Source organism: Aplidium turbinatum, chromosome 12, assembly GCF_918807975.1.
Source record: "Aplidium turbinatum chromosome 12, kaAplTurb1.1, whole genome shotgun sequence".
NCBI classification, from domain to species: Eukaryota; Metazoa; Chordata; class Ascidiacea; order Aplousobranchia; family Polyclinidae; genus Aplidium; species Aplidium turbinatum.
In genome coordinates, this window is record NC_137483.1 from 8,486,042 (window position 1) to 8,513,610 (window position 27,569).

Consider the following 27,569-nt stretch of genomic DNA (forward strand, 5'->3'; position numbering starts at 1 on the left):
CAATAAAAACAAAAAAACTCTAGCATACCTACCACAAGGTTAGGTCTAACACATATAGGTTTTATTGTTTTATTTTATTTATTTATGTATTTGTATCAGACAAGGATGCCCATAGTCGAATCACAAACGAAACAGCACAAAGAAAGTATAAAAATAAGAGGCATACAAACAGCAGCAACGCAAAAGCATTCAAAATGAAACTACGAGCTCATTTTGATCAAACAACCAACCAGTAAAATTTAATGTCATCAAATGATGAATACCCGGTATTGATATCTTTGAGCCATATTGTGCTCGAGACATAATAAACACATATAACTGGGGGGTTTTTTTCGCTGAAACTTTTCAGTCATTTGTCCAAAATGACTTGAAAAAATTCGGCCATATTTTATTTATTTCGGTCATTTTTTCTGATGAAAATATTTCCTTTCAAGTAGCTGATACAAACCAAAATTTGCACTTCTAGACTAGCTACAATATTAAGTTTTGCTGAGAAACGTTGTCGTGTTTTATCTGAAAAAAGTTAGAATAGACAAACGTTTCTTCAACGTTCATCAGTGAAACTCAACCTTGCAACACTCGGCCACAGACATCTTTTAAATGCACCGAATTGACTATATATTTTTTCGGACATTTTGACCAAACTGACTATATTTTTTTTTGGACATTTTGCTAAAAAATCGGTCAATGATCGATAAATGACCGAAAAAAAACCCCAGCCCATATAATTGACTTTATTATTTATTTATTTGGATTTTGTTTCAGACACAAGTAGAATTGGTCCATAGGATACAAACACACAAAGAAAACGAAATACAACACCACACAGAGAACGAGTAGCAGCTATCGGTACTACACAAATATTAACCACAAGTTTCAGGCTGGAGAGCATGATCACGATGCTGGAAGAAAGCAGATTGACAATAACACTCGGAATTCATCAAATGCTGAATCCATGTATTTGATGTGTTAAAACAGCGATCAGTAAATTGATATATACTTTTACGAAGGAGAGCATGAAACGTCGTAATTTTGTTAGTTACCATCACAGTTCACAGAGCTTATACTTATACGTCTCGGAAGATGAAATATAATTCTATTCTTTTATTATAATAATAATAATAATAATAATGTATGAGATGTTGTAAAGCAGAGTGCTTATTCATCTTTCAATCACGTACAGTAAACAACTAATAAAGATAATAACAATATTAAGATTAACAGAGGTATCAACAGTGATACACACGCAAAAGTAAACAGCTATTAAGGTAAAAAGACACACAAAAACAATACCAAAATTTTTGTTATTGTACTAAAGCAATATTGGTATGCATCAATTAGGCAGTGACTACTGGAATGCCTAATGCTAACGGTGTAATTGAACACTAGTGTTGGTACAGTAATAACAGTAGGCTACACAATCACAACAATAAATAGTACACTATTAGATATTGGCAACAACAGTATAAATAGAAGGTAACGTTAAAAATTTTGGAAACAAAACTTACTGTGGTAAGCTTACACAAAACACAACATAAAAATTAGAAACATTGTGGGGTGTACACAATATCCCGGTTTTGGAAAAATTTATCTAACGAAGCTTTGAACGAATTTACACTTGGCGAAGTAACCACATGTTCAGGGAGACTGTTCCACCCATTGATCACACGGCAAGTAAAAAAGTTACTAAATTTTCTGGTCTTGGGCCTTGGCTTTTCCAGCTTAAGGCTGTGTCCTCTTGTAGCAATGTTTTTCAGGTCCAGTGTGAATAGATTGTTGACATTGACATCATACAAACCATGCATGTATTTAAATGTTTCGATGAGGTCACCTCGGAGTTTTCTGTGTTCTATAGTGGGCAGACCAAGTTTTTTCAGCCTTTCTGGATAGGTTAGTTTTCGAAATTCAAACACAAGTTTTGTGGCTCTTCGTTGAACTGCTTCTACTTTTACAGTTTGATGTTTGAAATTTGGCCACCAGATGATGTTGTTGTATTCCAATATTGTTCTGACTAGCGTTTTGTATAGAAGGAGAAACATATTTACATCAAGAAAAGTGAAGGTTCTTTTTATCACACCAACGATACGATTTGCCTTAGATACCATCTTGTCAATGTGAGATGAGAAGGATAGATTGTTATCGAATATCACTCCAAGGTCCTTTTCCTCACTCACACTTTTTAAAACAACTTTTTCTCCGCTTTCTGTAACCATATTATACTGTGATTTCATGTGTTGATGTTCTTTTCCAACTCTGAGGAAGCAGCACTTGTCGGGATGAAACTTTAGTTTCCATACTTTTGACCATTTTGTCAGAAGATCCAAGTCAGTTTGTAAGGCTTCCAAATCAGTATGGTCTCGAATTCTCTTATACATCTTAGTGTCATCAGCAAACAGTTTAACCGAACTTTTCAAACCAAGAGGCAAATCATTAATATAAATTATGAACAGCAATGGGCCCAAGACGCTGCCCTGAGGGACTCCACTTGTCACATTAGACCAGTCAGAAAACTCATTGTGAAATTTTTTGTTTCATGCTCATTAAAAAAGATTTTACTAGGTTACATACGGTATTAAGAGTTATATAGCCTAGCAATATTGTTTTTGCTTCAATTGTAAATAATTCAAACTGAACTCAAGAGTAGCCTATTATAGTCTTTCACCATTTCCTATTGCAAAACTGACTTTTTGCTGCATTTCCACCAGTTTTAACTACAATTGTTCACTACTCAAATAAAAAAAAGTTTTTGATTGATGTGCTATGTTTAGTTTAGAAAGAGATGCAATAATCTTTAATCACAATGCATTCAGGCTTATTCAATTTTCAGTAGATAGCCTACAGTACCGGCAGGCTACCGTCCAGGTTAGCTTAGAGACTAAGTTCCTTTGATTGGAGCTAAATCAATGTGTAAAATACTTTTTGTTGTATTTTAATGATTGGTTGTATTAACATTGAATTTTTTAGGCTTTAGTATTTTTTTATACTACAATCTACTTTTGTATGCAACTACAAAACACGTTGTTACAATGAAGCAAAATAAAAAGCAGCCTATAATATTTTTAGCTACTAGTGTTTCACCACGTAAAATTCGGCTAAACGCTCAAAATCGATTAATATTTAACCATACGCAAGCCTTAATATATACTTTGCAAAATGCAGATAAAAGATTACCTTAATAGGCCACACGTAGCCTACAAGGCAAAGATTAAAGCTGGCCTAGCACATAAATTTACAATCATTGTTGCTTTTTTGCCATCTTGGAATGTTACTACGGACAACCTTATATCTGGTATCCGGCAACAAAAATGAAATAAAAAGAAAGAAGGAAAACTTGCAAAACGCACAATAATACACTTCTCAACCATTTTTCAAAAGTTGGTTTTGGTTCTTTATTTTTGGAATGAAAAGGCCTATAGGTTATTTCTGGCAGCTTTGCATACTTGCAGAAGCTTGAACCACTAACGCAGGGCCGATTACCGAGATTGGCAGAGTAAAGTTTTCTGATTATTGAAGTGTTGTTGCTGGAAAATTATTTCATCCACTAGGTGCCGCTGAATGGAGAGCAATTCTGAAATGCGTTGCTCAAGCGCACACTCCGAGCACAGTCTCTATATTACTAGTCTGGAAGGCTAACGAAAAAGGCAGTTGCGTTGTTCGTGAAACAGCGCCCCTAGTGGTGGTATAGTATATTATGAAAGCAAAGCACCAAAGTTATGCAAATACAGGCATAGAGACTGTGCTCCGAGAGCCGAATCAGCGTTGCGTGATCTTAAGTAGGCCCAGTGTTGGGCGCAATAACTCATTTTCAGTTAAGCGACAACGATATAATCCATAAATGAAAAATGCCTATAACGATAAACAATAAATCAAAAAAAAGTTAAGCGATAACGATAAACGATAAAATTATCGCCGATAACGTCCGATAACGATAAAAAAAATTTCTTGATTAGCGCTGCCCCATCCCATGCAGCACGAACTGTTTTCATCAACATGACGAAAAATCGAACATAATATACGGTAAAGGGACAAAACTTTTTGTAAGTTATGCATGAATAGAATCGCAACAGCGGCAATGGGTATCGAATCTTCAACCTCTTAATCCAGAATCAAACCACTGAGGTAACCGTCGTGCTTATAATTATACGTTCAGATACCAGTTGGATGCTTTTATCAACCGAGTTATACTGCCGCTTACGTGCAGTAGGCAAAATAATTAAATCAAATGAAAACACCATAAAAAATTCCAAACTGTATTTTGCTTTCGGCTTAAAGAGCTGTTTGCAGCAAAGTCAGCAATAATTGAAAAAGTTCCGAAAAACGCAAAATCAAACGAAATTTATATCGGAACAACAATATTGGATTTTTCAATGTTAAAATTAGCTATTTAATGCCAAAAACTCTCTGATAAACTCCCAGAGCTTCCGATCCTCGGATTCCACTGAGTGAGTTTGCAGCGCTTCCCCAGTTCTCTGGCTGAATTTTAAATGATTTTTCATTCAAATTCACTAGGTTATTATTTGTTACGTTTTTGTCTCTGTGGCCTCTCCTTATAAACCGATTTCTTATTATGTTGATTACTGATTAGTTATTTGTTAACTCTGATTCGCAAAATTACCATTCAGCATTCATAATATTGTTGCCCCACGAAAACTTATGGCGTTTATTATGTGACCGGCTTTTTTGTGACTTGTTCATTAGGTTAACATTTTGGTGCTCTCTCACTTTGGGCAGGTGCCCCCCCTCCCTACTTTTTTCGCTCTGGCGAGAGCACTGAACTATAGGCCTACTGTATTGTTCTTGCATCTTTTCTCGACGGTTATAGGCTACATAGCCTATCTACTTCATACTTACTGCATGGCTAATTTTCTTTAAATTTAAACAGGAACAACTTTTAACTTGCTACGCCCCTAATCTAAGCCTATGCAATAAAATCTCACTTTGCAGAGTCTTGATCTTAAAAAGTGTGGTAAAATGCACGATGCTGCAATCAGAGTTCTCTTTCTGCTGCAATGCTTACTTGAAAGCAGCCTCGTATTGTGACACTTTCACAAACATTTTAATTGTAAAATTCACTCGCGATTGCCGATTGCAGCAAAACAACAAGAGAATTGTTGCACGCATTTCATTGCATTTTGCAACTCTAAAAATTATTGTGTTGTCGGGGCCGTCGCTGCAGGGGGGGCGTGCCCCCTCCCCTGACAACGACCTGTGCACACACACTTCAGGCACTGAAGAAGATCTGGTTTCAATTTTAGTTTCATTTACTAGGTGGCTAGTAAAAATATTACTTTTCATGGTCTTTCCACTTGTGTGTTGATCCGAAATAAAATTTATCGGCGATTATCGGCGATAATCAAATATTGCCTTTGGCGATAACGATAAACGATAACTGAAAAAATAATTGAGCGATAACGATAAGCGATAAAAATTTATCGCCGATAATTATCGCCGGTAAATTATCGCCGATAATGCCCATCACTGAGTAGGCCTAAAGCGCGTAGCCTACGTACTCACTGAGCTAACGAAGTGATAGAGGAATGATAGAGCTTCCCTTGCAGGACTATCTATCCAACCATTCAATATTTAATTCAATTCAACGTTTTTCTAGTTTTGAATTTTTCACTGACGCAAAGGCCAGTCTTTCTTGATGCACCCTATTCAGTGGCGTATCCTGGTGGGTTGAGCAAGGGAAGCAATAAAACTCGTGAGGGATTTTTGCAAAAACTTTTGCAAAATTACACTTAAATAATGGATTATAGTGCTTTCTGGAAACACTTTTAAGGTAATATTTGTATGAAATTTATCAACTTATTAAAGGTGGCTCTAACACACAAATGAAAAAAAACAGCGGCTAAAATCAGAGAACACCAAAAACTCAGCTAAACTGCTGAGCTACAGCTGGCTACTGCTGTAGTAGCTTAAGCCAGTTTTCATTTCAGTCAAGTTTAGCCTAGACCTCACATATGCCTACCTGTCTCCTCTTTTATCCAAAGTCCATTCAGCCAGGATAACAGTATAAAGCTAACATTGGGCTCAAACTTTTCCTTACGAGGATGATTTAACCCTAACCCAGCCTTACATTTTCTCATTAGCCTAAGTACTACCAGAGTACAATACCAAACAGAACAAGCAAGTCAGAAATTGCTTCCACAGATTATAGTTAAAAGAAACGTAAATCGCGTAAACTTAGCGCTGCTTTTTTCCTTTGTTTCTCACTTGTTTTTTCGTATAACAAATGAGAGCAAGGGATGCGGTACGAATCTCTGCTTCCGTAAGCTTCCAATTTTTTAAGAATTAATACCGAGCTGATATCATACGGGGACATGAGTAAGAATTGAGCTGTTTTAATTCTTATCCAGGCAAACAAATTACGAAATCGTTTAATTGAAAAATATCATATTCTTTTTTTTTTTTTTTTGACAAGGGAAGCAATGCTCTCCTTGCTTCCAGTGATAAAACTCCCCTGACCCCATTATACTCGCTTATTCCATTCACACAAAAAACAACAGTAGGTTACCGGTACCTTACTTAGAAGGCCTATTATTAGGCCTACCTCGCTTCGTGGACTTACAAGATTTTCAAATCATAAAATATGGTTGGTTGGTTTTGAATCTTAATCGCCTGACTGACAGAACCTTTGATAAGTTGACATGTCAAACACACCAGAGGTTTCTATAAAGGTAGAAGCAACAAATTCTCTCTCCATGCTACAGATCTCCATGATCTAGTTTTAACCTTCAACGAGTCTGGCGTAAACGTTGGGATGAGACTATAAGACCAAAGCAGTTGACAGTAGGCTACCTTTAAACACATCACTCCCACCAGGATCAGAGTTACTTTGCAAAGATTGGGTAAAGCTCAATCGTCTTCGTACTTGAGTGGGACGTTTTAATTACCGTACCGTATATGTTTCAATAGGGTCTTGTCGAATCGTCATCCTGGTGTGTACGTGGATCAGCTTCCCAAACCGCAGTAGCCTACTCATCATTTATCATAGCCCGATTTAAGGACTTCACAATGGAAATGCCAATCTCACAGCACTTGATAGCAACACAGTCCAATGACTGCTATGCCTGGGTAAAATAACGTGACTGTTAGTTTATACTACAATCTTCACAAGCTCATACGCAAAAAACAAAAAAACGCGAACGTTGTTAGTGTAGTCTACATTACTGCAAGCTATATTGCAAGACATTTTGATCGTTCCATAAAATCACCTTGACCCTTTATTATATCAAATCTGGGCTATATGATTTATTCAAATTATTTTTAAAGTTTCTTTTGAAATGCTATCTTATCTCTGGCGGTTGCCTTTCCCCCACCCAAAAAAAAAGTTTATTTAGAGTGTATTTGCAATGCCCAATTAATATCGACCTTCACATTATTATGTTTTGTTGAAATGGCTTACAATTAGGCTTGCTGTCACGCTGTTCAAGTCGAGATGCTGGCATCAAACCAAATTGTTAGGCTACAAGACCTGTTCTTGCCGTTGAATTATCCTGTTCTGGCCGACAAGCAATTTGCTTCTCACGGCTAAATCTGTGCTTTGTAGCCACATTGTTGAAACTTTCTTGTTCCAATTACTATTTCAAGCTATCTTATTTACCTGCTACAAATCCCATTAAACCACTGTTACAGACGGTTGTTCGCCTGGTCAAACGTCATGTAGAAACCGTTCGGGTCTACTGAATATTACGTCATGGAAATTCCTAAAGCATGAGCCAAAATTGCACCATCGTTCATAAGACCTGTTTGGGCCTGTTTAAACAGGAAATGTTACATCAGCTTAAACACCTGTTCATTTTTTGCGTGTACCTAATACCTAAGGTACCAATTTCATGTATCGTCGTGTTCTTATTGCTGTTCATTCTTCGCATGCCCTTTGTATTTGCGTATTAACTTAAACGTGAGCGATTCAAACAATTTGTGTATCATGTGTTTTTATTCATTGGCTCACAATTGTCGTCAATTCTTTTTTAGTTATGCCATGTCAGACTGTCATAACTAGGGGCCGCTATGTTCCAGACGGTTGTTCGCCTGGTCAAACGTCATGTAGAAACCGTTCGGGTCTACTGAATATTACGTCATGGAAATTCCTAAAACATGAGCCAAAATTGCACCATCGTCCGTAAGACTCGTGTCAGACCGGTTTAAACCTGTTTCAGTTTGAGACCTGTTTGGACATGAAATATTGCGTCACGAACTGCTCTCGTGCTTTTGAGTTATCACAAATTTTTCTGATTCATTCTCGAAGTTGTTTGTTGGAAGTCGGTCGCACATTTAACTGGTTTATTTGGTGCTTGCTAGCTGGACAAATTCTCCGTCTTTTATCCAAGTAATCTGTATCGTAGTGACAGTTTTAGAGGTGTAGGCATTGCACCAGTCATTTCGATAGCCGCGGGCTAATTTTACAGAAATACACTATTTGAAAAGAAGTTCAAGTGTGTGTTTCTTCGGTCATTATATACAGACGAACGGATTCGGGAACTTTATGTTAAAATTTTCCCACGAAGAGATTATGGTTTACCGCTGTGACCAACCACCAACAAAGAGGAGACCCTCTATAGCGCACCCAGCATGGGGCTAAGGAGGCTCAATCCCCCCCAAACCCGCTACCAAAAATGAAGTTTTTATATGTTCCCCATTTATACCTTTTGCCTACAGGTTAGATATGAATACTGTAAGTACCGGAGGAATAAGTAAAATTGTGACATCGTAGATACAGGGTCATCAATCGTTACAACTGTATTGAACAAAGGCTAGACAATTTTTGAGTAATAAACATATAATCATTGTCAAATAAATAAATATTTAGGATAAACAAGTTTTACTCAGTGTGTCCGCCATTTGCGTCAATAACAAGTCGGAGACGCTTCGAAAAAGAGTTGCAAGAGTCACGAATAACTCTTTGAAGTATTTTGCTTCATTCTTTTTTCAGATTAGCCTTCACCGCTTCCAAACTTTGGTGGTGTTTAGTCGAAACTTTGCTCTCTAGGTAAGACCAGATGCCAAAATCTAGGGGTTTCAGACTTTCAGGTATGGGGATGAAGGAGGCCATTCTTCCTTGGAAATGAAGAACGGCACATTGGCTGAAAGCCAGTTTTGCGTTCTCTTAGCTCCATGTGAAGGGGCAGAATCTTGTTGGAATGATCAATTACATTTTTGAAGTGTTTTTTGCCCAAGGCAACAATGAACCCTCAAGAATATCATTTCGGTAGTCTTCTTGGTTCAATTTCACTCCTTGATCCACAAAAATCAATGAACTCTTTCCTGATTCGATGACTGTGGCTCACACCATCACTGATGCCGCCACTTGTCTCCGAGTGACTAGCCGGGGTTCCAAGTCACCATCTCTTGACCATAGACGATCATTCTGACTGTTAAAATAATGCTGGACATCAAATTTCTTCTCATCGCTAAACACAAGGTTTGGCAGCGTGCCTCCTTCTTCAATGCGTGAGAGCAGAATTCTGGCTCTGGAAAGACGTTTCACAATGGTATTGGCAGTTAGCAACTGTTTCTTCATGTGTTTAAATGGGCTCATCTTCAAATCCTTCTTGAGAACTGTGAACATGGTTCCATAAGCCACTTTCTCCTCGATTTTTGACATTTCCAGTTTTCTTTGTGCTTTTTGAGAGTTCTTCAGACCAACATTCTGTTAATTTTGAAGTTCTTGCAAATATCACTCCTTAACTTGCCCGATTTGAAGAGCTCTACAATAGCCATTCTTTTATTCAAATTTTCATTCATGTATAAAATTTAGGCCTAAAAATATAAAACAAGTATTCAATTCATTAACATTACAACGCTAAATATTGATGTTAAATACAGTTGTTTGAAGCTTTAACGTTAATTATTATTGATGACCCTGTTTTGACTGTGCGATCATAAGTGATGGTTCGCTCTGCCTCGCAGTTAAATATTTAAATCAATATTTTTCCAAGGGAGTTTGAACGCTCCGCTGGATCCCTGGCACATGTATCGGCAACCAGTGGGCTATGGGCCGTGAGTGCCTTTATTTTGTGCCTTTATATTAATCAAAGGGGTGGGCATAGGCCTATTGTCACTGTCACTATTGTCGCAAATCAGTAGGCCGACATTTCTGAATTAGCCCCCCCCTAAAAATTTTTCTGGGTGCGCTACTGGAGACCCTTAATTATAAAACAGTCCTAGGCTTGGCCTATTTTCGTTATAGTTCGAGGCTCAGCAGCCTATAAATAATAGTTATTTAAAATAATAATTTATTTCGACGAAATTAACATAGAAGAAATCGATAAAACACAAAATCAACATCATTTACCAAAAATGTAGGCCTATGTCTGTGTAATAAGCCCAAGTAAAACGCAACTTTTGCACCAACAAAATATATCATATTAAAACCGTTCAGCATCGGAAAATTTCTGCATTTATTTGGTTCAGGGATTCCCTGGTTTGGTAAAAAAGTAATGTTAACATAAAGTGGTGGATTAAACCAATGTCATAGACTGCTGTTTGCTTGGTTTTGTAGCAGCTTGCGTTGATTTAGCTGAATCATTTCCGCTATCAAACGGGGAAGCGGTTCTTGAACGAGTTACGTTTTTTAAAGGAATGGAGCCACAACCCAAGTTTTGTATTTCCTTTTCCTTTTGAGTATTCGCTTCTGACGTAAGACAGCTAGGCGTACATGAACCACTAGAAGAGTAAGAAGCTGACAACGACATGGAACGAGGACACGAAGTTCTACCACCGTGCAGATAGTCTTCTGACGCATCAGTGGAGGCAGAAGTTGTCTCACTTAGAGTGGAAGCTTCATTGATAGGAGTTGGTCTTCTCGAGTCCACCTGTCTCGGAGCATATTGTCTAGGTTCATTTTCCATTCTGGAGTACCTTGGCAGCCTTGGTCGCCAAGCATCCTCATACAGAACTGGATCATAGCCTGGAATTACAAGTCCAACGGGATGGTGCTGATGGATATGCACAGGAACATTTGGTTGTGAAATACGAGGAACTGTACCTTGTGGAAAATATTGCACGGGAATTAAAGCTTGTGCTTGCATATGCCTAGCAACGTCTCGTCGTATATGAGCTAATCTTCCCGGACATGGTAAGGTTGATCCTCGTCCGGTGTTGTGATATTGTCGGGCTTCCGCGTTGTGGAGAGGGCTGTCATTTGCAGGAGATTTGTAGTCCGCGTTTCTATCTACTTCTAAATCTGAATCATTTGCAGTTGTTCGTTCGCTAAAAGACGGTAATGAATCTTTTTGGACAATTCCAACGTTAGGAGCATCGATGTCACTGTAACTGCTATACTTCTTATTGCGCGAAAGATCGGAAGGCAAAGGAGATCTAAATAAATACAAGTGCTAATGTATTTGTATCAACAACAACAAAAAAGTATTAGCAAATATTATTATATAACAGGTAGTAAAAATTGTGAATCAAGTCGAAATTATTACCTTGCACTTGTATAAGACAGAGGTGACATTATTCTAGTGGGGCATGTTTCGTTGCTATTAACTGTATCCGATAACTTCATAGCAACATAATCCTTTGTAGGTGTACTCTCATTGCTAAATCTGCAAAACAAATATTATAGTTTTAAACAATTTCCGTTATCAATAGGCCAACTCACCGTGGCATGAACTGCATGAGTGGAAGGACTTTTATATTTAGAATTCTGCTGCTAAAAGGGTGTCTTTTGGCAATATCATTCAAATGATTGGTAATGTCAAAAGCTCATAGTTTTCTCTGTCAGAGGATAAGGACTCGCAATCAATCAATATAGATAGAAAGAAAACTTTTTTCGGAATGAGAGTCTATATGAAAGTCTTTTTCGGAATGAGAAAGCCTATGTGGAAGATGATGTCCTTTTGTTGATAATAAAAGGATCTTTAAATCCAGTGGCGGCTCGTGGTATTTATAGCAGGGGGTGCTGCAACCGGAGGTATACGTGAAAGAGTGAGCGCCAAAGGCGCGATGCCAAGCAAGGGGGGTCTGGGGGCATGACCCCCATAAAATTTTACCTTATTTTAGTGGTATTTCATGAATTCTGAGGCTATTTGAGCACTTAATTTCCTGATATTCAACAAGTTTAAATAGGTTGTTTTAGCATGTGACCTTTGACCTTAACTTATTATCGTAAGTTAACAATGAACCTTAACAAAATTTAATTTAACAACAATAATGATAACCTAGTCTCTTAGCTTTATCTTTTTGTGCAGAAAGCAAAGCACATTAGTCTAACCATGTAACAACATCAGTCGCAGCCACCTAATATCGTGCTTGAAAACAATGAAGTATTTGCAACAGTAGCTAGCTTGACCACGTGACCAGCAACTGCAAAATTTGCAGTTCGAAATTGTAGGATTTAAAGCAACCTCAGCCAAAATATGACGTCATAATTTCTCTTTGTTCTTCTTTTATAAGATCGCAACTGCATTGCTTGCAGTTCAGAGCTGCCAAATACAGAACTTAAAAAATCATAATAGTTTTTAAAATCCAGAAATTATGAAACTTCCAGTCGGTAGGATTTATAGAAAACATGAGAAAAAACGTGAAATTATTAAAAAAAAAAATACTGAAATGTGCAGGGGGTGCTGCAGTTTTGCAGTTTCTATGGACGAGCCGCCACTGTTTAAATCACTGACGCAGGATAGACGGCTGGCTTTACAGAAATCTTAACATACCTTACCTGAGCTCTCAAGAAAACTCATGATAAATAGTTTTCCAGTGCTTTCTATAAATCATAGCTGTTCAATTAGGTATGATAAACATGTAAAATAACGTTGCGATCTGATAATACCTCGCTATGTTTTCTGACTAACCGACCAATAGCACAACGTAATACAGAAATAATTTATCAACTAATATCAAAAAGCCATATCACATGTCGTTGGTCTTCCTTTGCTGCACCACATCTGTTGCGTCACAAGTGCTAGCTGAAGCTTCCCGCCGACCGATGGGCGCAGCGCTTTCAGGAGGCTCTGTGTATTGGAGGTAGCGCTTGAAGGTTCTGTCGAATAACGACATAATTTCAACTTAGCAATACGTTTGATTGCATAAAGTAAAGAATGCAAAGCACGAGAACTACTCAAAGTTACGAAAGATGTTTTTTGCAGCTATTTAAAAAAATGTTGTGAAATAAATTATATTGTTATTTAATATTTGTATGAAGCTTGATTTGACTCAGAAGCAGACCCAAATTTTGACCCAAAGAAGGTGTTTGCCGCCCTCACGTGCGTGATGTCACAATTATTAAATCACTGATGATTGCATAAATGAGGTATAGTTATTTTATAAGTTATTATAACCTACAAATGATAATAGCCTAATTGCTAACGTAACAACTATTTATCAGTATTGCTAATTCAACTACCATGAGGTCACACGCGCCTGAAAAGGAGGTCAAATGCTTGTAGGCTACTCACTTTGGCAACTGCTCATTTGATTATGTCGTACCAAGAGAACTTTGAAGATCAAATATAAAAGCGTGATTACGAACAGTGTTCATTATAGTTAAAACACATCTTAAATTTGATGACACTAAGATGCAAGAAGTACAGTAGAATTTATTCAAATGCGTCTCTCGTTGGAGTAATTGAAACCAGGAAACGCTAAACACAACTTGTGCTTGTTAATATAACAAGCTTCTTCAAAACAATTACTTATTGATCTCATTGGAAATCTTAGATCAGATTATCAGTTATCACAAGTATCACACTTACTCTTCCGCTGATAATTTCAATTTCTTCGTATCCACCAGTTTTCGACGCCTGCGATACAAGATCCAACCAACAAATACTGCGATGCCGATCACAATGATGCCACAGATGACAGTTGTGACGATGAATTCAGGCAGCGACAAAGCTCCAATTTTAACTAGAAATATACAAAGATGATGTAGACACTCGGGATATTCAAGATATTGCTTTGTCGAAAGGATGAAAAACACTTCGAGCGATTATTTTGAAACAAAACCTAACAAAGAATTTTACGTCGAAACAAAATATTTTAAATTAAGAAACATTTTTGCTTTGAACAAACCCATTCAGCACTACCTGCAGTTTGCACATCTTTTTATTTAGCTTCTAAAATTTCTTATTATAAATCGCATTATAGCTGCAGATTAGTTGTCGCTTTTCACAAGACAGATAGTTTCCAATTTTATAAAATTTTAAACATGGTGGTTGTAACCTACAAGTAACCAAGATTCGTGTTCATTTTGTTGTCTCCGAATTTCATTCACAGCACTGGGTACGAAACCACACAAATACAGAGAGTCGGTTCATAGTAATTTACGCTTATGGATTGGAATGACGTATTCCGAATTATATCGCTGATGCACTGGCACCATAGTTACCATCAAACCGTAGCGAAGTGGTTGTAAGTGTTAATCTGTGAACCATCTAGGTCCTAGGAAGAGGGGTGATGTAACCTGGTTGGCAAGCAAATTGTAGTGACTGGTGTTCTTTTCTTGTATATTGTTAATTGTTTTCCTTGCGTTAAAATATGGTATTTGCGTTTCAACGCGTCCCATAGGCACATTTCAGCTAGGTTTTCTGCCCTGTAAAGCCTGAAAATAATCCCGGCTATCGCTCTAATATCCAGGCAAATATACGCAAGTTTTTCTGAAATTGTGTAAATTTAAAAACAAAACTTTAATAATGACGCTTAAATACGTGTTTTTGCCGTCAACTATAGCAAGCTCTAAGAACAAGATGCCTCAATCAGAACTGACTTCGATATTCCTAATTTGAAGTAACTAGATTAGTTTCGTTTGAATATTTTATGACCTTTTCGTACAGTCATGCTGATTTTTCAGTAAAACAATTTTTTTTTAATTCAATCCCACTAAGTGGTCGTCAACAAATGGAGTTTGCATTATTTATAATACAAGTTCGCATGAATTGATTTGTTTGAAAAGTTTGCACACTAAATTGAAAGCTTTTTACTCAGCAAGCTTATCCATTTCTACTTTTGTATATTTGAAAGAAAATTTGATCTTCTACCATAAAACAATTACGGTAACGTGAATTTGATTTTACTTGAGTTGATGACGTCACTGGAAAGAAAATTTTAGGAGGGCAACAGCAACTGTTGGGGAGCAAACGGCACTCAACATAAATAAAGTAAAGGTTATATAAGTATTGCAACATTTTTTGAGGGTGCAAGATAACATTTTGAGGGGGCATTTACCTTCAAGCCCTCCCGTGGCTACGTCCACGATTTCACATATATTGTACAAACCTTGCAAGTTACAATATTGTCTTGTAGGCTACTGTGAAACAACATAGACTAAAAGTTTAAGATGGGATGATGAGCACCTTCACGTGGTCCCTCCTGTGAGTAGCCGAGTTCAATTACAAATGAAATGGCGAAACGAAGCTCATCAACAAGTCAGAGAAAAAAAAAACTAAAAGTTAAAACCAGGTAATTAGACAGAGTGTGGCTTACAAGGTAAACGTTTGCCCAATTAAAAGTTCTCTTACTTTCTGAAGAAATATTTATGAATCCCATCACAAGACACATTTAACAAATTGTAGGAAATTGTAGGTGACTGCGCTCGACACAGATTGACGACTCCGAACATCTAACGTTAATACTAAGAAAGGTGACATTGCCTTAGGACTGGATGAGAATAACCCTCTCTAAAATATTGTGATTTATTATGTTTAGATGTGCTTACAGCGCCCTAAGCCAATGCTTTCAGAATATTTTGTTTTTTACTTTGTTCAGCAACACTAGAAAATCGATAACCTTTTTGTATCTTTGATTGCGAGATGAACATTGTAAAATAAACTTATTACAGTAGATCAAGTCAAAGTTTTGTGGCTTTATCATTATTTGTTAACGGGTCCTACTTTGCCTAGACAGAATATCAACTGAAAACCAAAAATAAAATAGCTTGCGATACGCAATCTTGAATCGCAAAAAGCCTTTTTCTCACAACGTACCTGCTGCTGGGGGCAATTGTACGAAACTGGTGTTGGAAGAGTAACCAAGATTATTCGACACGATACAAACGTAGAGAGTAGGAGTGTTCACATGGTCTGAAAGCAGTCTTATTGTGGATAAGTTGCCTTTGCTGTAACTTTCTGAAATAAAATAAAGTTTTAAATAAAACACTGTAATGCTACGTTGTTTATAGGGAGACTGTGGTAGTGTGCAATGGGGTAATTTGAGCAACCTCTGTTTCCCAAACTATGCTGGAAGACCACTAGAGAGCAGCCAGTCTTTGGTTTTCTTATCCAAGACACGCAGACCTTCCACTCCATGAGGTGTCTTGAAGGTGGTACAATCGTTGATGATGTGGTCTACGATCTGTTCCTCAGCACCACAGTCACAAGAGAACGAAGAGGCCATTCCCCAGTGGAGGATGACGACGAGTGCCCAGTTGGTATGGGCAAGCTGCTCCACAACTTTGATCTTGCTTGTTCTGTAGCCTTCTATGTTGATCTACAGGATCATGGGTGTTTGACCTTGTCCATCGCCCCCTGCAGCTGTTTTGTCCAGGTAGGCGCTTGGTTGACAAGTTTCGCTTCTCATCTGCTTGAAGCAGATATTACTCACATAATTGGGGCACAAGGAGCCACTTGCCGTCCATGCACCCAAATAGAAAGCAAAATGACAATGAGATACTGTATATCGAGTTTCGCTTTTAGCAGCATGATTGTTGCTTACTTCACAAATATACATTTGTACGTACGTACAAAATTACATTTGTGAAGCAAAATGACAATCACCAGAATATTAGTTAAGCGTTTTTAGAATCCACCCATCTGGTGACTAGAATTTTTTTAAATCTGTGAGATCTCTAAAAATGATGACTCCTATCATGGAAGACAAGAGGGGGCTGTACGTTGTACCTCAAAGTCAAAGTCACAAAATTTCGTTTCGCATGGAGCTACATTTGCTTGAGGTTGCTGATCTTTTTGTTTTCACTTATTATCATACAGTAGAGTTTGCATTTCATCCTGCCCAAGTGCCCAATGTACACTATCAGAAGGATAATTGTCACTTACGATTTGGGTACAACCACGTATAAGTCGGTGGTGGAATACTTCCGCTTCTCGTTACGCACGACAGGCTATAGCTCGGTGACGCAACAATCACCACATCAGTTGGTGGGTATTGAACAGTAACAGGGACGTCTGCATGGACACTTCCAGGAACGTAGTTGTAGGCCAGACAGCGATAATTTCCTGCATCACTTCGGTCAATCTTAGCAAATGTGATTGAACTTCTGGTCGCTATAAGCTTTCCTGAAAAAGCATGATAACAATTTAAATGTAGCAAAATGGACCCATGATAAGCTGTGCCACAATGTTCCGGCACAAAAACTTAGGTGCAAGGGCACGAAGAACAGGTAAAGACTTTTTTGGATGTCATGGTTCACATAAAGCAGAAATTTTTTTTACCAGCATGATGGTTTGACGTCTCCGAGCGATTTTCTTATCCAGTCATCAAGTAAGCAAAAACTAGGCAGATTAAGCCTATTCCGTTTGGAGAAGAATAAACAAGACAATTAAAAATTAGGTCTTTGGCTAGTTGGGGTTTCGGGTTAGGCTACAGTTTGCACATTTTTTCGAACTCTTATTTGAAACAGATTTTCAAAAAAAAACTCCAACTTTAATTATTTGGTACTGCATTGCTGCAAATATTAATTGTTCAAATATGCCCCATAGATCTCTAAAGCCAACAAACGCATAAGGTTCACCACATATTTATTTGGGAGGTTTGAAAAAGGAAATCAATACCATATCGAAGAGTCTTCACTTAAAGAACGAAAATAGACTACTGCAATATAATAATCGGGTTTCACTTTCGAAGTAGGCCGCAATAAGTTGTTTTTATGGAGTGGAAAAACAAAAACTTCAAAGTAATTAAAGAACACTAACGAGCTTAAGGAAATGAAAGACGCAATTTTGCACCACTTCAAGTTCTTGAAAAAACTATGCAAACACTTGAAATGGTCCTCACCGTTAAAATGCCATTCGTAAGCACTTGACGGTTGAGACTCCGCTGCGCATCTGAGGGTCAATTCGTTCCCTTCCAACACAGTGAAATCATTTGGTTCTCCAACAATAACCGCGTCAGAAGGGGGATCTAAATTTTAAAAGCATACAATTAAAACTACACATTTAGTTTGGGTATGCTGCTATGGTGGTGGTTTGAGGTATCTTATTTTTATGTTTTTATCTGCAATTATTTATGCTTCAATGTTAACATTGAAACAGAAACCTTAGCAAAAAATAAGCTTGCATTTAACGTTTAAACATGCCGGAGAATTGCAATAAGCATTCAGACAAAGCTCACGTGACATATTTTAAAGTTAAAAAAATGTATATACCGGATAAGTACACAAATACAGAATAACTAGGCTACAGTAAACTTCAAGAACTGCATTGACAAATAATTTAGTGAAAGTTGGGCTACGATTGCAATAATAAGTGCTCTTAAATTTAAAAAACCTTATTAAAAGCGTAATTCTTATATGGAAATACATAAAAAACGCAGAAAAAATATCCTTATCTAACCTCACAATGTTTTAAGTAGCCTATTTACTTGTTAATGAACCAACTTGGAAAAGGTAGCCAGCAGCATGTCATTGACGACATATGTGGTTGAGCAGAAAATTACAACTTCGAATTAGACAAAGTATAAAGGCAGACAAGTTGAATCGGGGCCGGAGCAGAAAGGCAAACGTCAACAGAGGAATGCAGTTATAAATATTAATGAGGCCTGATGTAAAAATTTAAAACACAACGGTACAGCAGACTTTGGCTATGTAATCATTCCCATCTTCTGCCACGATTCACGCCAGATTTTATAGTAAAAACCCTTAATAAAAACAAACGAGTCCCCTAGCGACTGCAAAATCCTTTTTAATTAATCCCAAAATAAGTTGCTGATATTTTTACGTTATTTTAACATCAGAATGTTAAACCAAAAGCGACTTCATTAAAGTTGTAGTAGCCAAAATTACATTGACAAATTCCAATATTTTTAAAACAGTAAGAATCATAGTAAGAAATGCAGCCCCAAGCTGTCATTGATAATAAAAGATTATAATTAATAACCCTCTATGATTTGCCAGAAACCTGTGGATTGACAGGTCACCGATACTGTTTTTCATCAAATTCCCAACACAAAAACAATGAAGTCCTATTTCTTGGATAGATTTTACTGCAAATTTCTCGACAAGCCGTAATGCAAACGTTGCTTTCTAATAAAATTATAATAAAATGCAAACTAGGCTAAGGGAGGTTTCTTCTCATTAGCCTTTGGCAATTTTTCCTCTCCACTACCACTGACATACGGATAAAACTATTGACTTTTAAAACAAGTAGGCTAATGTGTTGAGGAAATTTGAACCATCTGTAAATGTTTTGAAATGTGTCACTGTAAGATTTCATATATAGGAGTAATGAATCAACAGTGTTAAACATGCAAGTTTTTCAAAAGACACTTCACTGTAGAGTTTTCCCACCACGGCCAATTTTACAAAAGTTTTGCCTACGTTTGTAAATTATTAATGCATTTCGTAAATTTCTAAAATCGAAACTACCTTTTTCTGTCAAGGACCTCGAGAAATTTTACTTGGCTACAACCTAAAAGTTGAAACTTTCCATTAAGGTTTGCCAAACGAGAACCTTCAAAGTGTAGGATAGCTGCTGCTGTACATAATGAATATATGACGGCTGATATTTGATATTAAGTCGTTATTTTATATTGAAATGAGATTCTCCATCTACCTCTTTGACGGATAAGAAAATACGAATAAAAAATACATCTGCCTAACTATGAATGCACAGACCTGTATGTAATTTTACTTCATAAAAAGTAATATTCTTAATCAAAATGCTGTTTGAAGTGGTTTTTCGGATGGGTAGAGTACAATGCAATTTGAACACGTAAACTACACGAAGACATAGAGTAAAAGCTGTTGTGTAACTCAATGGAGATAAAATTGAAAGCAAACTATTAAAACTCGGATATGTCATCTGGTAGAGAGTCTTATTTGAGCCATAATATCGTCCGTAAAAAAATTGCAAAACAGATATCCTACTTAAACGTTCCTCTCAACACTAAAACAATAATCTACGTCGGAATTTTATCAAAAAAATTGAAACCATGTTTTGACTAATCCATGTCATTTCATAAACAGCTCTTAGAAAGCAATCCTTCATGAAAAAAATTAAATAAACCAAGAAACTATGAAACTACTCACAATCAATTGACACTCGAACCGATCTTTCGACAGCTGTCACAAAGCCAACGGTTTGTGACGTATTTACGAATCTGCATCGAAAAGTGGCGTCGTCCCTCCCTCGCAAAACATCTACGAAGCGTAGTGTAGAAGATAGCGTAGCTTTGGTTGAATTAGATGCAGTTAATGTTGTTGTAACTGCAAAGAAAAATGCGTTGGCTTGACTTCATTTATTGTTGCACCAAGGATTGCACCAGTTGTTTGAAAAATTAGATCGAGTCGTATCCAGGCTTACACCCGGTGGTTGAAGATTTAGATTAAGTGGACGGGAAGGCAAGGAAGCCAATCTTCGTGTCCACCTGTCCTTCAGGCATGCCTTTGAGTGAACGGAAGACATGAAAACTCATCTTCGTGTCTATCTTTATGAGTACTATCAAGTGTCTTGCCAAAAACACAGTCGCATGCTCTTAAGCGGTGTCGAGCTGCCGTCCTTTCAAGCGTCATATCATAATCGACTGACTCTTCATGAAACACCGAAGGCAACTCATAGAACGGACTATAGAGCTTTTCGCTATGGATTAGTGATTTCACTGTAACTCTCAACTCGCAGAAACGAAAAAGAAACAAAACACTTCTATTGTAAAACATACTACTATTTAGTAGAGTAACAAAAATTTTAGTTTCTACGTTTGCAGACCATAGTACAAAAAATATGCCATGTCTGTCACACTTTGCTAAACTGTAGCCACGTCCCTTTGTTTTACGCTAAGGAGGAACAAAATGTTGTTGCGACTATGTTGTTAAAAACTTTGATTCAGATATCACATTCTACCTTGGTACGAATCTACATCAAGTATTTTTTCATTTCTTGTCCATTGGAACGACAGATCCTGCGCCCTGTTAGTTGAGTCCTGTATTTCCGCTGAGCAGCTTATTTCGTAACCGGAAGCTGTGGTAGGAAGTGACGTCTCCAATTTGACTAAAGTCCGGAACAAAGTAGCTAGAAACAGAATTTGCATTAGTATTATCCCTCTACCACACTCGCATTGAAAATTTTGATTGTCTAGTAGCCTATCGCCGCTGATCACGGCAAACCATAAAATGGTCATGTGAGAATCAAGAACGAATTATGCTAGGCTTGAATTCTCGTTTAACGACGACAAGAAATTAACCAAACTTTTGGTCAAAATTTTAAAGAATTTTCCAAAACTAGTTGTACGTTTAAAACAATAGTTTTTAACTAGCTTAAATAAAAAACTCATATGGAAATAAAGCAGTTTCTGAAAATGAAATCGCTGGTTGCAAAATTTACAACTTTTTTAGTTTTAGGCTAAATCTTACGAAGGTCTTGAGCTTTCCGAACATCCAATGTACTGAGAGCATCTGGATCTATTCCGTTTGAGGCCAAGCACGTGTAACGGCCATTTTCTGAAGCTGACGGTCTGACGTAAATCTCTGAGTTTTCCAGCATGATGTCACCGTTTGGAAGAAACCATTTTAAAGTGGGGGTTGGATTGCCTTCTACGTGGCAGGTCAAGCGATTGGATAGAAGGGATATATAGGCCAGAGGAGGATCTACAGGAAAATGAGCCAAATGAAGTGTTGAATGATACAACCTTATATTTGTTTCTGCAGTGCTGTAGGCTACCAATTACTTTGTCTTATTTTAACAAAAATGAAATAACCATCCTTCCATCCATTTTATGTCATTTTTCAGGCCACAATATCTTTGTCTTGACTTCTGTCATGCCAATCGCACGCTATTACAACCAGATTAGAACTAGAAACCGACTAGAAACTGACTAGAAATCAACACAGACTCTAGGTCATTTTACCAACAAACATTTAAAAGACAAAGCCGATACATTAAAGGGGTCTGCTACTATTCGGTGAGTCCGATTCGGTGGGTCCGATTCGGTGAGTTCCTAACCTCTAACCCTTAACCCTAACCCCTAACCCTAAAACGGCAATGATAATTAGGCTACGGTACCCGATAATTTAAAAAAAAAATAAAAAAAATCCCCCTTTAAGGGATCGGACTCACCGAATCGGACTCACCGAAACGGGCCATTCCGACATTAAAGAGTAGTTTGAAGTCAAAGCATGTCACCTTTGCAGTAAAGTGAAAGTTACACGCAAATTTGGCCTACGGTAGCTACAACATTTTTTCTTGTCTTCTGACCAACTTACATAAGATATCAACAGTCACTTTTTTTGTTTTTTGCTCATCTGTTACCAAATCCTCGTGGGATACATGACAAACAAATATTTGCCTCTGTTCTTGAGAGGAAATTGGAGAAGTAGAGTTGGATAATCTTCCTAATAATCCTGGAGCAAGAAAAAGCACTGATTCCACATCCCAAGACCCATCTTCAGATGAAGATTCTGATTCACGAGAATCCTGGATCTAATGGCAAATAATAGTCAGAACTTAGAAATATCAATCAAAGAAAAAAAAACTATTGATTGAAGCAGTATCTTGGGACCAAGAAACCTTCAAAATTTATTTAACAGTGACTGGGCGTTGGCCTGTTGTTAAAGGTATTGAAGTACTGATGAAGGTCAATCAGTGACTTAATGGGATATCAGTTAATCAATCAAGTTTGTTTTCAGTAGTTTTGCTCCACATTAATTTCAATTTCAATGTAAAATAGCGAAAATATATAACATACAGTACGGTATTACTTTTACTTACCTTGAAGCTACACTGTGAAGACACAAAAAACATGTGGTTATCAAAGTCAAGGTGCCTCAACACGAGATAATTCATATTACATTTTCATTAGGTGAACTGTAGTTAGGCTACTGAATTGAGGGCGGTCTTTAAAATGCGGTGTTTGATAAAAATGGCACACGTTTTTGCAACTTCATTTCAACCAGATAAACATAGCCTATAGATTGACTTCAAGTGGTGGAGGATTTTATTATGAAAGCGTAAAAAAACGGTTCCAAAATTTTGCTTTGTCAAACTAATAATAGTGTGTCGATAACAGTCTATCACTCTATCTAACGGATTGCATCGCGAACAAAGCTGTATAACTTAGGATAAAACTATGGACGTAAAACTAAATGATTTTCTTCAGTGCTTTATCATAGTGGCCTCAACTACAATTTATTCTCTCAAACATTTTAGAAAAATCAAGTTGTGTAGCATATGTCAAAAGCTTTCAGAACATTTGATAATAAACTAACCAATCCAGCTTCATTGGTCCACTGGATTGTAGCTTTTGGTTTGCCGGCATTAGCAACACAAGTGGCTGCCGCGTATTTTCCGTTTGCTTGGATTGAAGGAGATTTGATGATTGATGCGTTCACAGATGGCACAGCTAAAAAGATTTAATGCATAAAGCGGTGTTCATTAAGCACCACTCAGTGGGCTAACTTAATAAGCGGACACAGCGACATCAAGAAAAAGCAAATGAGGTAAATCAGCCAGGACGGCCTAATCGGTTTACAGATATTAGCGATTTGACGAACAAAGTCTATTGATTTAAGCGGAAAGATTTAATTAATTATCATCGTTGATTAAAAGCCCGGAGATGACAAATGTTAGCGACATAATGAAATACAGCTTATCCCAATTATTTCTTTTCTATGACTTAGATTTTTTTGCAGTCCAGGAGCAATGCATCATGACAACTACAATAAATCAATATCAAAGTCGACTTCCAACAGACCTTGGAAGAATTATGTACCGTACATATTTCATATCTGACTTCTGACTTGTCATCGGCCTACAAAGGTATCGATTTGCAGCAAGAATTATCCGTGCCATTTTGATTTTTTAATCATAGGCTAAGCTTTTAATTTAACCCGCAGAATGTCAGCATGTACAAGTAGATGGGCAAATTGCTCTGCAAAAAATTGCAAATGGTTCGCTGGGAAAGTTAGGCTACGAGTTGCACTTTAAAGACAAAGCTTTTAAAAACATCCCTTTTTAATCAATTGTTCTTTCATATCCTAAATATGGGCATGCTGAAAAATTAAGTTTATGCTGGATTGTTTTACTGCAAGCAAATTATTGTCTGTTCAGTAGGACTGTTCATTTTCTGGGTCAGACAAACTTTAGATTCTACGTACGTTGATTGTAGCAACATATTGTGACCCGTTAAAACATTATATTCGGAAAGTGCACATGAAGATTAACTTCCTTGCTTCTTGGTCCACTGAATTTAAATCGTTAACCAAAGGGCGTAGCGTGGTTAGCTACATAGCCGAGTAATGAGGCTCCTGGTACGGCGCTCAAAAGGGCGCTAGTTCGACACCACTCAAGAGCCTGTGGCTATGTCTTTGGCAGGACACTTAAAGGGATGTCTGAAGATGGACACGAAAATTGGTTTCCTTGTCTTCCCATCCACTCAATCTAACTCTCCAAGCACGAAAAGTGCAATAAACTTAGTTTTGCTAACAGCAGCATGATCGTTGATTACTTCACAACGTAAATACTGCAACAGCAGCAGCGAATTAATTCGCTATTACCACAGCGAACTCGCAGCATTAGGCTAAAACAGATCGTTAATATCTACATTGTGAAGAAAACAAGAAGAAAGCCAGGATACGACAAAATAAAACAAGATTGTTTTTGAAGTATAGCTGCTACTTTGATAGGTCTACCTGTCACCACCAGGTTAGTGGACGCAGACAGTGAAGGAATTCCTACTCCGATAACTTTGCATGTGTAAGTTCCGCTATCCAGTATTTTAAGGGAAGATATTGTTAAATTGGCTTCCTCAAGACTAGCCCTTCCAACTAAGGGACCACTGTAGAATGTATGTAAGTGATGTCAGCTGATTATGTTTAGCATTTTACCAGATGTAAAGACTTTCTTCACTTGACGAACACAATATGAAAGCATTTTTGTTCCACCACTAAAATGTGCGCTATGATGGATCATGAAAATTTGAAGTAAAAGCTATTAAAAATGGAACATTTAGTGAAAAACGGTAAAATTTAAACTTTTGCAAACCAGAAAAGTGTAAAAATTTTTACTTACCTGATGTGCGGGATCCCGGATACGGAAGTAGCCACTGGTATGATGTCATCTTCCTCAGTTTTTTCCCACGATATAGTAGGGGTAGCCACCATCGGAGCAGGGTAGACGCAAGTAAGAACCGCTCCACTCCCTCTCATTCCTTTCACGGTTACAGGTACAGAGAGTTGAGCGAAAGATCCGGATATAAACATAAGTATCCAAAAAGACAACTCAAAACAATGGGGAGAATGCATTCTTGGGGCATCTACGTCAAACAATCCTACATAATATTATTATCTACTCTGGTAATCAAAAACAATAGAATTATAATTATTTTTTACACAGAACTTGGTGTTGTTATATTCGACCAATCTTCTTTTGCAATCTCAAAAATGGTCTGAGGTATTATATGTCGATAGCTTTATTCAGAAATGACACAATTAACAGTCTGCGTCGCTAATTTAAATACAGAATGTTGCAGTTTAGTTTACCAAACTCAAATTGTATGATTTAGCCTATTTGCTTTAATCATTTCCGAAATGTTTCAAACTTATTCGATGACAAATATTTTGATCGCAACCACAAATCTAGAAAACCAAACAAGTTTAGATTACAAACATATGGTTTTAGCAGGGCCTGATTAAGGCTCACAGGGGCCCGAGGCACAGCTAAGTTTAAGGGCCCCTATTGCCAATCGCTTTCGATGCAGAGCAGGAGTGCTCAACTGTTGCTGCAAAATCGTTACACAATTTGAAATCACTACTCAAAAATAACAACTGTGCACACACTGGCACAACAACTTTCACTACCTACGCCTAAGGTACTAATGTAAAAAAAATTACGCCCCCTAAAACCAGGGGGCCTGAGGCCTGTGCCTCGTGTGCCTCATGGTTAATCGGGCCCTGGGTTTTAGGCTATTTTGTTAGGCGATATTGTGTGTTTGATCGAAGTTTTTGTGTAAATCGATCAAAGTAGCTTTTGGGCAATTTTCTCCATCAAAATTATTCAATTTGTAATTGAAGAGCTTTGTTCTAAAAGTACCTAAGTCACATTTGCGAAAATCAAGTTGACTATTGCTAAAAAACCCTTGCAGTCGCGTAAGTCCACCCGAGCAAACATGGCGCTAGAAAAAGTGACTGAGTGCATGTGCGACAGGTTGCTTTTTTGTTGCCACTTTGCTCGGGTGGACTTACGCAACTGCAAGCATATCTTAGCAATAGTCAACTCGATTTTCGCAAAATGAGACTTAGGTACTTTTAGAACTAAGCTCTTCAATTGCAAAATGAACTAAAAATCAGTAGCGGTCAAAATCCCAAAGAAAAAAACACGTTTCCTCAGTTTTTATTTAACTTATTTACGTTGCTTGCTCAGTTTTATTTCATTCGTAACCACTCCATTGGTAATACACGTTTTCAGCAGTGGATGTAAGGGTAAAAATTGTTTGAAACTCCGTTGCCCCCTAAAATTCGTTTCTAGTTCCGCTCCTGACTCAAATTAAATGCTTACTTTCTGATGTGTTAAACATGCAACTATTTTTGTTAGCTCAAGCTATTAAAATGTTGCAAAATAGTATTTTATTTACTAAATGTAAACTAGCACTTCCACGCACATAAGCGCATATTCTTACTAATAGTCGTTTGGCTTTCTTTAAGTCCAGGTTACAAAGAAAACTGGATATAGGGACACTGCAGGCCAATTCCCTTTTGTTTACGTTCTTATCTTGCTCTGTACTCAGGTTCTATGCAGGCCCGGATTTAGGGGGGGCAGAGGGGGCAGTTGCCCCGGGCCCCCGACTTTTGAAGGGCCCCCTTATGTGGAAAAAAATGTGATTTTGTGCTATTTTTTTCCTTTTGGCCTTTAAAGTTTCTGCAAAATGCTGTGCAGTACTGGACTGATGCTACTGTAGACGTAGAGGTGGTTTTTTGCGCCGTAGGCTTGAAAAAAATTTTTGCACGGGGGCCCCCAGATCTAAAAGTGCCCCGGGCCCTCCCATCAGCTAAATCCGGCCCTGGTTCCATGAACTCTAAAAAATGTTATTTCGGAGCTGCTTATGTTTGTGAAGCTTCCTTTTCTACATCCTGGTGCAGGCCGAAAGTTTAAGCAAACTTTGGATATCTGAACTCTGGAATTTCCAGTCTTGTATCAAATCTAATATCTAAGAACCAGTGTCAAGTAGGCTATCTCACTGATGAGTGATCAATAAATCGGCCGACAATGTGATTGCTTTTAGGACTTATTTTAAGCCGGAAGGTTTGAAGCCAAGCGGTATTATTTAAGGTGGGCGAGATAGATAAAAAGCCAAAGACCACTGCTTAAACCTATCAATTTCTTGATGAATTGCTTCTGTTTTAGTTTCCATTGCATTCCCTAACAACAACGATCACTTAAACAATCTATAATATTGGCTCA

The 27,569-nt window shown here is 37.5% G+C and overlaps 2 protein-coding genes across 2 annotated transcripts; both read right to left on the minus strand.

The window, feature by feature from the left end:
• Positions 1–1,541: 1,541 nt before the first annotated feature.
• On the minus strand, positions 1,542–2,375 carry LOC145780554 (uncharacterized). Its single transcript, XM_082592181.1, has one exon. The coding sequence runs from the start codon at positions 2,373–2,375 to the stop codon at positions 1,542–1,544; it is 834 nt and encodes a 277-aa protein (XP_082448307.1).
• A 7,855-nt stretch (positions 2,376–10,230) lies between these two features.
• On the minus strand, positions 10,231–25,363 carry LOC145781175 (hemicentin-1-like). Its single transcript, XM_082592951.1, has 14 exons — positions 25,182–25,363; positions 24,803–24,948; positions 23,381–23,514; positions 22,379–22,595; positions 21,530–21,763; positions 21,021–21,188; positions 20,210–20,386; positions 17,959–18,084; positions 17,001–17,240; positions 15,933–16,073; positions 13,704–13,857; positions 12,866–12,991; positions 11,436–11,555; positions 10,231–11,325 (listed from the first exon to the last, which is right to left on the minus strand). The coding sequence occupies exons 1-14, from the start codon at positions 25,316–25,318 to the stop codon at positions 10,467–10,469; spliced, it is 2,979 nt and encodes a 992-aa protein (XP_082449077.1). The 5' UTR covers positions 25,319–25,363; the 3' UTR covers positions 10,231–10,466.
• Positions 25,364–27,569: the final 2,206 nt, after the last annotated feature.